The sequence below is a fragment of the Ochotona princeps genome, chromosome 9 (genome assembly GCF_030435755.1).
Source record: "Ochotona princeps isolate mOchPri1 chromosome 9, mOchPri1.hap1, whole genome shotgun sequence".
NCBI lineage: Eukaryota > Metazoa > Chordata > Mammalia > Lagomorpha > Ochotonidae > Ochotona > Ochotona princeps.
In genome coordinates this window covers 65,178,495-65,190,599 of record NC_080840.1, presented here as the reverse complement: position 1 = coordinate 65,190,599, position 12,105 = coordinate 65,178,495, and the positions used below count along the sequence as shown (strand labels likewise).

The window sequence follows — 12,105 nt, the reverse complement described above, 5'->3', positions numbered from 1 at the left end:
GCTTTACAATGTCAAGCCCCAGGTAAATACAAAAGGGACTAAGACAGTATGAGAGGACATCAACTTTCTGCATTTTATCTCATCTACTAATATATGTGTGGGATATATGATGGCTGCAGAGTGTACTTGTAGAAACATGCTTCAGCCCATCTACTGGATAACATGAAAGACTCCCTGCTTTGGCAGGGCATGGAGCAGCAAGAAAATCTACAGGAAGTTAGGGTTATAGTACAGCAGCCTTGCTGCTTAGACTAAGTGCGTGACTGGCAAATTCTGTGCTGTTGGAGGTGTTAGTTGTAAGACAAGGCACAATGTGGCATACACATAGGAAGCTCCAGTGGGAATTGCACAACATACAGCTCTGGAGGCTGTACCCTCCAAACAGGGACCCATAGGTCCCTTAAGAGAGAGTCTCTGATGTATCACTGGGGCCCAGCTGGCACAGAATTCTTGACAAAAGGGATACCAGGTAACAATGCATTTAGAACTGCCCATTGTGAGCTGAGTTCTCTCAGATCCTGCAGAGGCACAGACCCAGACAGACCCAGACAGACCCAGAAACAGTCCATCCACCGTAAGATCGAAACTGCATCTTGGATTAATCCTGAGCAAGGCCAGAAATCAAAAGGTAACCGTGGGAGTAAGTGGCCTAGATGCTGGTATTACCCAGCACTCCTCCCTCAGATTATGCCTAGGACTCAATGACAACGCCAAATGACCAACTGAAAGGGAAGGGGGCGAGGGGCCCGAGTGGGTTTGTGGGTCGCTCAGTTCAGTGTGTGGGAACCAGCCAAAAAATGACCAATGTTTATTATTATTATTATTATTATTATTATTATTACACTTGTGATGCAGGTACATGTGAAATATTTGTATGAAAAACTCCAAGGATAAAGTTCAGGGTGGTACAACTGTTGTCATTCTTTGTGGACAGAGTAGTGGCTTGAGAGAGGATCATATAGACAGTCATGGGTAGAGGTGAATAGTCTGATAGGCTGGCCAGCAGTCAAAAGGGAAAGATCTGAAAAGCTGTAGCCAAAGATATTCCGCACAGATCAGTGTAGAAGGGTACGTGAGAGTGGACATCACATGTAAAGATATTTTACGCTCATATATTAGTGAAAATTAGAAATAAGTCATTTGTCAAAGGGACACTGAACAAAGACAAAATAAATAGCTAGGCTGCAGTGGGTGTTAACCAATCTTTGGTCTGACTTGATGGATGACACCTGAATAAGGGGGCCATAGCAACCAATAGGAGCTGTATGTGGGCTTTTTCTCCTCATGCTGCTAATGATGTTCTTGCAAGTCTAGCCTGCCCACCAAGAGAGGCTGATTAATACTGCTTTTAGAGGAAGTGATTTCCGATGAAATGATTTTCCTGAGCTGAAAATCAAGGTGCTTCTAACATATACCACAGCACATTTTCCTGAAAAATTCTAGGATTGAGGACCTCCTGTACCTAATTTTAGTACCTGTAGTGCCCTCCATGATGGATCATTTCTTGACTTCAGCTTCATGTCTATCAAACTGAGTGAGCATTAACTTGTAACTCATTCATCTAAATGTAGAAAACATTACAAGGCTAAATTATTTAACTTGGGAAACTATGATCAATTAAAAAAACTACAGTGGTTTTGTCAACTATAATTAGGAATTTTAAACAAAATACCCAGATTTGTTTAGCCTCATATTAGCTGTACACTACTAGTTGTTCCACAAAGGTTGGGTGAATTATTATCAAGAAAGACTGTATACATGAGTAAGTGCCTTTGGATATATTGAAATTTGGAAGTGTAGCATTTTAATGGGAATTATAAAACTCTGTACATCTTTTTTGCCTTAGGTGAATTTTTAAAGTGCTAAGGAGTTTTAGTTTTCTAAGTAACTCTGTATCAACATGTGGACATAGAGCACCTCCATAAATTAACAATGATGTCCTCAGTGGTTTTGGCACATATAAGGATATGTTTGCCCTTTATCTTAGCATCTGAAATTTCATCTTCCTAGTTGATGTATTTGCTATTACATTCTTTTTTCCCATATTCCGATTTCTTAAAAATTCATTGGACCTGAAAATATTATGGTCAAGGTTGAAAGGAAGAAAAACATAAATTGAGGAAGCTTTATGAAGGAGATACTTAGTGTACTAGTGGCAATCATGACTGTAACATTTGGAGAAGCTGCATGTGTAACAGTAATGAACTTGTGTGTGTGGTCTGAGTGTGCAACATAATCTCCTTCCTTATTTTTATTTCTCTATTCCAATCTTATTCAGTATGCACATAGAAGAAAATATTTGTCCTGGACCCAACTAAACATTTTACTTCAAATGAAAAAAAAAAAAAGTTGTGAAGATTCTTGGGTTTCTGGTTCAAGTTTTTCAAATGTGAGAATGTGAGATCTTCAAGCAGCCAGGATATGGGCTTTTTCTGAACAACCCTGGCTTAGGGACAGAGAATAGGGACCCAGGAGTCCAATGGCATAAACATAACTACCCAGGACCACTCTTGGTGTATGTATGACAAGATTTAGGGGAAAGAAATGATATTTAGTTTTGCTCCTAAATTGGTGCTAAGAAGTTGTGAGTAGTTCTGCTAAAAACTGCCATGTTTCCATCTTCATCCCCACTTATCTATGCATAAAAGAACCTTCCTTTTTCTCTCTTGACGTTTCTCGTTGCACTACTTACCCAGAACTATATTTTTAAAAAATCCTAATATTGTTTCAGGGCATACCAACAGCACATGCATATGAAATTCCTTTTCTTTGGGAACAACTCATCTCAGACAAGATGGTGGACCAACTGCAAGGAACATGGAAGTCTGTTTCTTGTGAAAATTTTCAAGAATACATGAAAGAACTGGGTGAGCCATAGTTACATAAATATCATATTCAGTAGTTTGAAAAGCTAGAAACAAAACTCAACAAAAAGGGCTTTTAGAAGCACAGCACTTGCTCTGTGTGAACTAAGATTACATCTTGGATTCCTTAATTTTCCATACAGAAACAATATTGATTTAACACCACAATGAAGTTCAGTAGGTTCAAACTGATATATCTCTCAGGTAATTTGTTGTGAATTTACATACACGAAACATGCATATATCACTTATAAAGTAGAAAATGACTTTAATGGATGATTTTAGAAATGACACAATCACTTTAATGATTATCTGTACTGACATTTGGTCTAGCCATTAGCAGATCTTCAGACTCGATCATATTATCTAGATTTTGGTGGCTGAAAGAAATATGTGACTTTGTTTAGTGTCCACTCTGACAATCCAGAATAATGTCCCTGCCTAAAGATCCTTCACTGTGTGAGCAAAGTGCTCTTTATCATACAGAGTACAGCCACAGGCCATAGAGGTTAGGGCAGGAGTAGTTTGGGGAGACTGCCAGCCAGCTGCTTGAATCTTGCAGTTGTCAGATTTCATAATATGATTTCCATGAACTATATTAGCACGTTTCTATAATGCATATTCTCTTCCAAGCTTAGGGAGTTATTTATTTATTTTTTTGCTTTTAAAAAAGATTGGTTTTATTTATTTGAAGGAGAGAGAGAGAGAGAGAGAGACAGACAGACAGACAGAAAGATTGTCTCCCTATGGGCCTGCTCTGTAAATGACCACAATTGTGTGGGCCTGGCCATGCTGAATCCAGGAGCCTGGAACTCTACACATGTCTCCCACATGACTAGTAGAAGCTGCTTTCCAAGGTGGCTTATCAGGCAGATGGATCGGGAATGAAGCAGCTGGAATTTGAATTGGGGATCTTATGGGGTGCTGGTATCATAGGCAGCAGCTTAACTTACTTCCCCCCAAGCAGTATGTGCAAAGATCTATGCCACAGAATTAGTTGCAACAATGAAGATAGAAACAAACTAACTGGTCATTAATGAAGGAAAGATACAATCCATTTTGGTATATACATACCATGGAATGTTGTGAAGATATAAAATACTTATATGTATGCATGGCATGGAAGATCATCAGGACATTCAGATCAGAGATGAAATCAAGTTGAATGATGATAGATATACTATTTATACTTTACAAATGTTATGTGTAATGGTGATGGTTGCACAATATTTTGATATACTTAATGGTAGTGAATTATTCACTTACAATAGTTTAAAAAACTAAGCTTACATCACGTGTATTTTTTTTTATTAATTACGCTGCATTATGTGACACAGTTTCGTAGGCACTGGAATTCCCCCATCCCCTCCCCCTGCCCTTCCCCCATGGTGGATTCCTCCACCTAGTTGCAGTATTACAGTTCAAATTAAGTCAAGATTCTTTCGTTGCAAACATATACCAAGCATAGAGTCCAGCATCTTATTGTCCAGATAAATTCAACAGTTTCTTGGGGAGACCTTCTCTGGTCTGAAGGTAGAGCTGGCAGAATATCATCCCGATCAATTAGAAGCCTCAGCACAACATCAACAACAATTTACTACATTATGGAATTAATTGACATGGTATTGAGTAATCAATACGTTATAATAGTGCAAGTTCTTAACCACATCCTGTGGCTACTTCATTGACCCTTCAATTTTTGTTTGTACACAGAACCAACTGCTATACACCTTAAGTGGCTATAGGGTGCTATTCAGCTGTCTCGTGTCTATTTTAGTATTTAGCGGTTTATTGTTTTGTTTTTTTTTTTTTTAAAGATTTATTTTTTTATTTTATTTTTTATTACAAAGTCAGATATACTGAGAGGAGGAGAGAGAGAGAGGAAGTGGAGCTGCCGGGATTAGAACCAGAGGCCACATGGGATCAAGGCGAGGACCTTAGCCACCAGGCCACGCTGCCGAGCCCTTTTTAGCGGTTTATTGTGTTGATGCATAATTTTGCTGAACTTGGTAGATTTTAGGATAGTCTAAACTGGCTTATAAATCTAACAAGGCCTTTGTCAACAGTTGAGGCATGGAACAGTTTTAGGAGGGGTGTGCAGAGAAATCTTCCATACCTTAGTAAGGAATAACTAATCTTTCATCACGTGTATTTTTTCTGATTGCCTTCTTTTTTTTTAATTGATTACATTGCATTATGTGATACAGTTTTATAGGCACTGGGATTCTCCCCCCAAACTCCCCCCCCCCATGGTGGATTCCTCCACCTTGTTGCATTACCACAGTTCAAATTCAGTTGAGATTCTTTCATTGCAAGCATCAACCAAGCATAAAGTCCAGCATCTTATTGTCCAGATAAGTTCAACGGTTTCTTGGGGAGACCATCTCTGGTCTGAAGGTAGAGCCGGCAGAGTATCATCCCGTTCAATTAAAAGCCCTGACATTACAGCAGTGACAATTTACAACGTTATGGAATTAGTTGACATGGTACTGAGTAACCAATATGTTAAAAGAGAAAAAGAATAAAAAAGAATGCAAGTTCTGAACCACATTCTGTGATTTCTGCATTGACATTTCAATTATTAGTTTATATACAACCGGGTCCTATACACCCTAAAATGGCTATGGATTACTGTTCAGCTGTCTCATGTCTATTTTCATTTTAGTATTTAGCAGTTTATAGCATTGAAGCATGATTTTGCTGAACCTGGCTGTTTTTCGGGTAGTCTAACTCTGTAACTCTACCAAGACATATGTCAACAGTTTAGGTGAACAGTTTCAGGAGGGGTGTGCAGAGAAATCTTCAATACCCTAGTGAGGAGTAACTAATCTTTGCCATCACGTGTATTTTTACCACAGGAAAAATATTACCTAAAAAGGAGCTGCCCCAGTGGCTTAGCAGTCTATTCCTCTGCCTGTAGTGCTGGCAATCCCATATAGTTGCTAATTCTTGTCCTGGTCATTCCACTTCCAATCCAGCTCCCTGTTTGCGGCTTGGGAAAGTGGCAGAGGATGACTCAAGTTCTCATGCCCCTGCACCCAAGGGGGAGACCCAGAAGAAGTTCCTGCCTCCTATCTTTGGATAAGCTCAGCCCTGGCCATTACAGACATTTGGAGAGTAAACCAACAGAGGGCAGAGCTGTAAATCTGCCTTTCAAAAAAAAAATAAATCTTTCAAAAATTATATAGAGAAAAGAAATCCTATAAATGTGTATGTGTAAGGATGTAAGGAAGATATAAAGGGCTGGAAGAACTGGTACTAAAGCATTCTATTTGTATATAAATGGGTATATTTTAAAAATGGGGACATGATTCTCAGCTTTAATCAGATTTTCAAAGGAATTGATGAATCAGTGACACAAACACTGGGCTGGTGAATCAGGATGATCAATAAAGAAACAAAACAAAACTAGGGGCTCATTGTTTGTGCAAAATAATTCGTTAATATGTATTGTTGGAGTTATAGCTTTAACTGTTTGAATTCATGTAGCATTATATCTATTGAATTCACAAATCTCCTTGTTAGCAAAGAGCTACACAGATAAAGTTTTTGAAGCCAAGAACAGACTTTGTTTTATCTGATTTCCAGGAATTGGAAAAGCCAGTAGGAAACTGGGCTCTCTGGCAAAACCCACTGTGACCATCAGCACAGATGGGGATGTGATCACTATAAAAACCAAAAGCATCTTTAAAAACAATAAGATCTCCTTTAAACTGGGAGAAGAGTTTGAAGAAACTACCCCAGGTGGCCGTAAAACCAAGGTAAGCTCTCTAACATGTAAATAAGGAATCATCCCAAGTAAGTACACAATTATGTTTTCCACATGGCTAAAGTTTTTATTAGTTGAAATTTTGCCTAAAATTTAAATTTAGGGTTGAGTGTTTGGAGCAACAATTAAGTGGATGCTTCATATTCCATACTTAGAGGTCTGGGTTTGAGCCCCAGATCTGCTTCAATTCCAGGTACTAGGAGGCAGCAGTGATGGCTCGAGTGTTCGAACTTCTGACACTGAAGTAGCAGATTTGAGTTGTGTTCCAGGCTTCTGGCTTTAGCCTGGCCTGGTCATGGCTATTGCAGGCATTTGGGGAATAAACCATCAGATGGAAAGTCTCTTTCTGCTTGTCAAATAAAACAAAACAAAAATAATTTACTAAAGTTTAAAAAGTAAAACTGAGGGGAGCAGTGTGATGGTGTAGCACGCTTATCTTCCACTTGTGATGCCTATGTCCCATATGGGCACTATTTCCAATCCAGCTCCCTGCTGGTGGCCTGGGAAAGCAGCGGAGGATGGCCTAAAGTCTTGGGCCTCTGTACCCACCTGAGAGATCTGGAGAAAGTCCCTCGCGTCCGGCATCAGAATGGCCAGCTCTGGCCATGGCAGTCATTTGGAGAGGTGAACCAGGAGATGGAAGATTACTCTTTCTATGTCTTCCCCTCTCTCTGTAACTGATTTTCAAGGAAAATAAATTTCCATTCCCTGGAGTTCCCCTGTCTGGGGTGGGTGCTTAGCAGACCCCACTTAGTCCCAGCCCTCTCTTCCCACTTTGCAGCAGTTTGTCACACATAAATCCCAATTAATATAGTTTGTGTTGGCTGCTAAAGACCAAACATGACACTCTAACAAATGAATCACAGGTTCTCTGGTTTCAGACATTGGGGATTTACTTCTAATTCACAGTACAGGTGTAGAGTTGGAGTGGAATCGATGGGGATATGTGGGGTAGGGGGTAGGGGATCTGCTCCTCTCAGTCTCTCAGGAGCCCAAGACAAAGGATTTCCTATCACCCTGCAGCTGGTTTACCTGGAACAGAGGCACTGGGAATTGTAGCATTGCCTTAGTCTGAAAGCAGCACACACAGGGTTCATTCATAGCTCATCAGTGCACATCATTTACTTACAGTTTGCTTTTATTGGTATATTGTCTGTTCCCTCATACCAGAATGTAAGCTCTTCCCAAACAGAATTTCTTGTCTCTTTCACAGAACTCAGTCCTTGGTCCATCATCGTTGCTCAGTAGTTACTTGTTTGAATAACGGGACTTAACAGAGGATTGTAAAACTACCCAGAGGGTGATATCCCAAAGGGAGGGCCTATTATACCATTTATCAGATGTCAATTAAAGAAACATGAGCTCTTAGATTCCTATAGGTTAAAAAATGGAAGAATTTTGACTGAAAACACTTTATAAACATGTATGCGCTAAACGTAAAATGAACAATGACCAGAATACATTGTTGGAAAATTCTATTGGGAAATCAGAAGAGGAAATAAGACTCTTCTTTTTCAATGAACTCTTACAATGAGAATCTGAATTTGCTTCACAAGTGTTTTTACGCTTCCAATTTAAGAATCTTTGAACAAAACTATAACAGTCTAAACATTAAATGATAAAAAAGAAAGTTTAACCTATTCTTTAAGATATGTGTTATACCTTAGGTATGTAAGCAAGTTTTTTTTTCCCATCAGAATCAGACAATGAGCTTATTACTGACAAAGTTTTACCATAAATAGGATTGTAAAACACCCTTCTAAAATGACCTGACAGGATCACAACCACTGAAAAGGATTCAGCACCCAATAAACTGTGGTGTTGTAATGTTGACAGTCTGATCTGAATTTGCTTTGTCTGTTTTTCAGAGTACAGTAACCTTGGATAATGATGCCATGATCCACATTCAGGACTGGGGAGACAAGGAAACCACCATCAGAAGAAAATTGGTGGATGGGAGGATGGTGGTGGTGAGTGAGCGCTTTCTCGTCGTTTTTTCCTCTACTGTAACATCTGGTCTAAGGCACCCAATTTGTTCAACGTCAGTGCAAATGAACGCCAGTTTTCTGTTTCTCTGTTAAGAACTAAGGAAAAACATTAGTAGAGAAAGGCAAAATCTTAAATACTGGAAAATGTGCATGGATGGAGGAACTGAAAAGTTACAAAGTGCACAACTTGTGTATTTTACTGGTTGGACGCATTGGAAAAGCAAAGGCAAGATTGTATCTGTGCAACAAAGATTTGACCAGGGATTGGGGTGGCTTTTTCCTAAGAAAGTTTTTCATCATCTTTCACATTGCTGTGGAGCAGAGGAAAGTCTATCAGTGATTCTGCTTCCAAATCCCATCCCCTCCAAGTGAATGAGGAAAGTGAATTAAGCCAATAAGAGTTTTAAGGGAAAAATACAAGATTTTTGTGGAGATAAAAAAAAACTATCCTCCTTTCTTAGTATAGGAATTTTTTATTTTCTACAATGGAGAGTATATTTTGTTCTTTATAAAGTCAAAAGAAAAGTCTCAGTATGCTTGCTTTAATGCTTTGTATGATGACATTGGTCAACAAACACACACTTCAATAAATAGCCAGTTAATAAATGGCACATGAACAATAAATGGCACACTGGACCTGAAATTCAAGGATATGGATTTCTACCTCTGCCAATTACTTTGTAAGATTTTGGAGGAATTGTTTATTTTTTCCAAGATTTAAATTCCTTACCTTCAAGATGTAGACAATGAGAATTTAACATATTAATAAAGTTTTTCATAAAAGGAGGTGTTCATGGAAGGGTTTTCTGAGAAAATGTCATGCACTACATTAGTGTAAGTCAGTGTTATTATTTGAAATATAGAGTATTTGAATATATAGAATAAGACAGCAAAAATGCTTCAGTGCTTTCTCATATAAATATTTATACATTCTATGTAGATACATTTAATTAATGGTTCTTCAAAAGCTCAAAGAGAATAGAATGAGAAAGAAATTTATTTTGGAGCAAACAATATTTTGTAATCCATACACAGTTTTCATAATAAGCATTTTGTATGAACTGTCAAGGGACCTTTATATGCGTAGATTTCACAAACATTTGCACCACAATAAACTCATGTTGAAATTTAGTTGTCTATGAACATTGTGAAGTACCTTCTTCTTTTTTATGAAAAAAATCTTATTTATCTATTTATCATTCTGTATCTCTTTATTTGATTTTCCATGTATATGTATATTCTAAAATCAGCTAACAAAGCGGTCTGATCTATAGATTCTATGTATCTCTTTCTAAGACTTTCAAGGAATGGATATATGGATAGTCCTTAGTCTACATCATTCTAAATGATACTTTTATCAATAATACTCAACTGCTTGTGCTCCTTTTGTCTCCTAGGAAAGTGCTGTGAACAACGTCATTTGCACTCGGACGTATGAGAGAGTTTAAAAGCACTCTCAGGTCTCAAGCGCTCCCATACTGTGATCCAAACTGCGCAGGTTGTCAAAATAAAACTCTGATGTGAAACGTGACTGCTAATAAGGGAGAGCCTTTCTTTGCACAAGCATCAGTGGTTTTGGTTGCTCTGTGAAATAGGCAGGCATCACGTAAGCCCTGGAATTGTTACTGAAGAGAAACCAGGATCATGCAACCTCTTGAGCACAGGGAGAGTACCTGCACCAAAGCACTTTATGTTGGTTTTATTCTGACTTTTCATATTATGCCTATTCTTTACATTCTTTTTTTGAAAATAAGATTTATTTATTTTTATTGGAAACACAAATTTACAGACAGATGGAGAGACAGAGAGAATAATCTTCCATCCACTGGTTCATTCCACAAGTAGCTGTACTAGCCAGAACTGAACCAATCTGAAGCCAGGAGCCAGGTGCTTCCCATTCTTTAAATTCTACGTGTTCTTCATTCTGCTAAGAAAATACTTGTTTGAAGAAGTAACTAAGAAATGTTTTCTCACTAATAACATCTCAGTTGCATTGGGAAGACCCTAACAAACAACACTATAACCCCTTCTTCACCATCATCACTGCAGACTATCAAAATGAAATCCTGTTTTATTTGCACCAAATCTCACACACTCACACAGTATTAGACTTAGTTTTCCCTCTGCACCTGTGGCCTCACTGCTTATTTGCCTCAACTGATGGATGTGAGATCATGATAGTTTAGTGGGAGTGAGGGAAGTGCTCTCCTATTTTTTCAGCGTGTTGAAGAGAGAAAGAAGACCAGGGAAGGCATAGGACAATAACTGTCTCCTGAGCTGCAGGCACTGGATGGTGAGAGAACTCCAGGTGGAAGTTTGAGCCGTTTCCCTGAGGTGCAGTGCATGCTTTGACCAGGCACAGCTCTGCTGTAGGCACAGGTGACAGCTTACTGCATAGGAGCAGGGTAGAGGTAGTCCCCTTATTGGAATGGAGCCCAGCACTGCCTGGACACCAAGATCAAAGACTTGGGGGCTTCAGGGAAGAGCACCCCTTGCTTTGGGGCAAATGCCGTGCCTGTTGGGGTAAAGGAAACACCCTTCTAAGTGGTCAGAACTAGAGAGGAAAGGCTGTTGATGAAAGAATAGTTATCAGATACCAGTAGAACACCCTGACACTTGGTAGGGCAGGGGCTCAGGGGCAAGGGGTGCTTTGCATGGGCTGGAGTCTTGTTTGAGAAACTATGAGTAACAACATGCCATTTAGAAATTGGTATAACATGATTTTATATCTCAATAGTCAGGTGAGGTCTAGAGACATCTAGAACCTCAAAACATCTGCTGCACGTACATACATACATATGTACACTTCAATAACAGCCAACGATTTTCAAGAAAGGTAATCAACACGTCTGGGAATCAAACAGGAAGTCGTTGTGGTTAATGAAGTTATATTTCTCAGATATGAATAGGCCGCTGGTCTAAACTAACTTGGCCAAGATAAACAAGGCACATGAACAATGTGATATTTTTGTTCAGGATTTGCTGCACATATACTGTGTATGTAATACAGTTTGACAGGAGAATATATCATGCTTGCTGTCTTGGTCAATTCAGTACAGAGGGGATATAGTAGAGCGACATCCCCTGGGCATGGTAATCTTGAAGAGTTTTTGAAAAACAGATTACAAAACAAAAGTTTTCACCTGGAGAGAAAAAACTGTCACCACTGTCTTGGTGAATTGATACCTTGACCATATAGAAAACAGCATCAGGGTGGCAGACGCATCAGCAGTGTGAACTGAACATCACTGTGTGACCTGAACAAGCATGGAGTGTCTCCTACACATTCCATCCACAATACCTGTCTTGGAGTTTGTCCTTCAGTTCTGGAGCCTTGGTGCAGTTTGCATCATTTGAGTTCTGCCCAACAGTCAAGTGTCAGGATAATTAAGGACTTCTAGACTTCTTCCTAGTGAAACATACATAACTTTCTCAATTTAAAAAAATTTGTGGTTTCTAAAAAATTCATATTCCTTGACTCAGA

General features: G+C 39.0%; 1 protein-coding gene across 1 annotated transcript; it reads left to right on the top strand.

Moving 5' to 3' along the window:
• The first annotated feature begins 539 nt into the window (after positions 1 to 539).
• Positions 540 to 10,152, top strand: FABP12 (fatty acid binding protein 12). Its single transcript, XM_058668389.1, has 5 exons — positions 540 to 628; positions 2,732 to 2,867; positions 6,453 to 6,625; positions 8,502 to 8,603; positions 10,019 to 10,152. The coding sequence occupies exons 2-5, from the start codon at positions 2,795 to 2,797 to the stop codon at positions 10,067 to 10,069; spliced, it is 399 nt and encodes a 132-aa protein (XP_058524372.1). The 5' UTR covers positions 540 to 628; positions 2,732 to 2,794; the 3' UTR covers positions 10,070 to 10,152.
• The last annotated feature ends 1,953 nt before the right edge of the window (positions 10,153 to 12,105 follow it).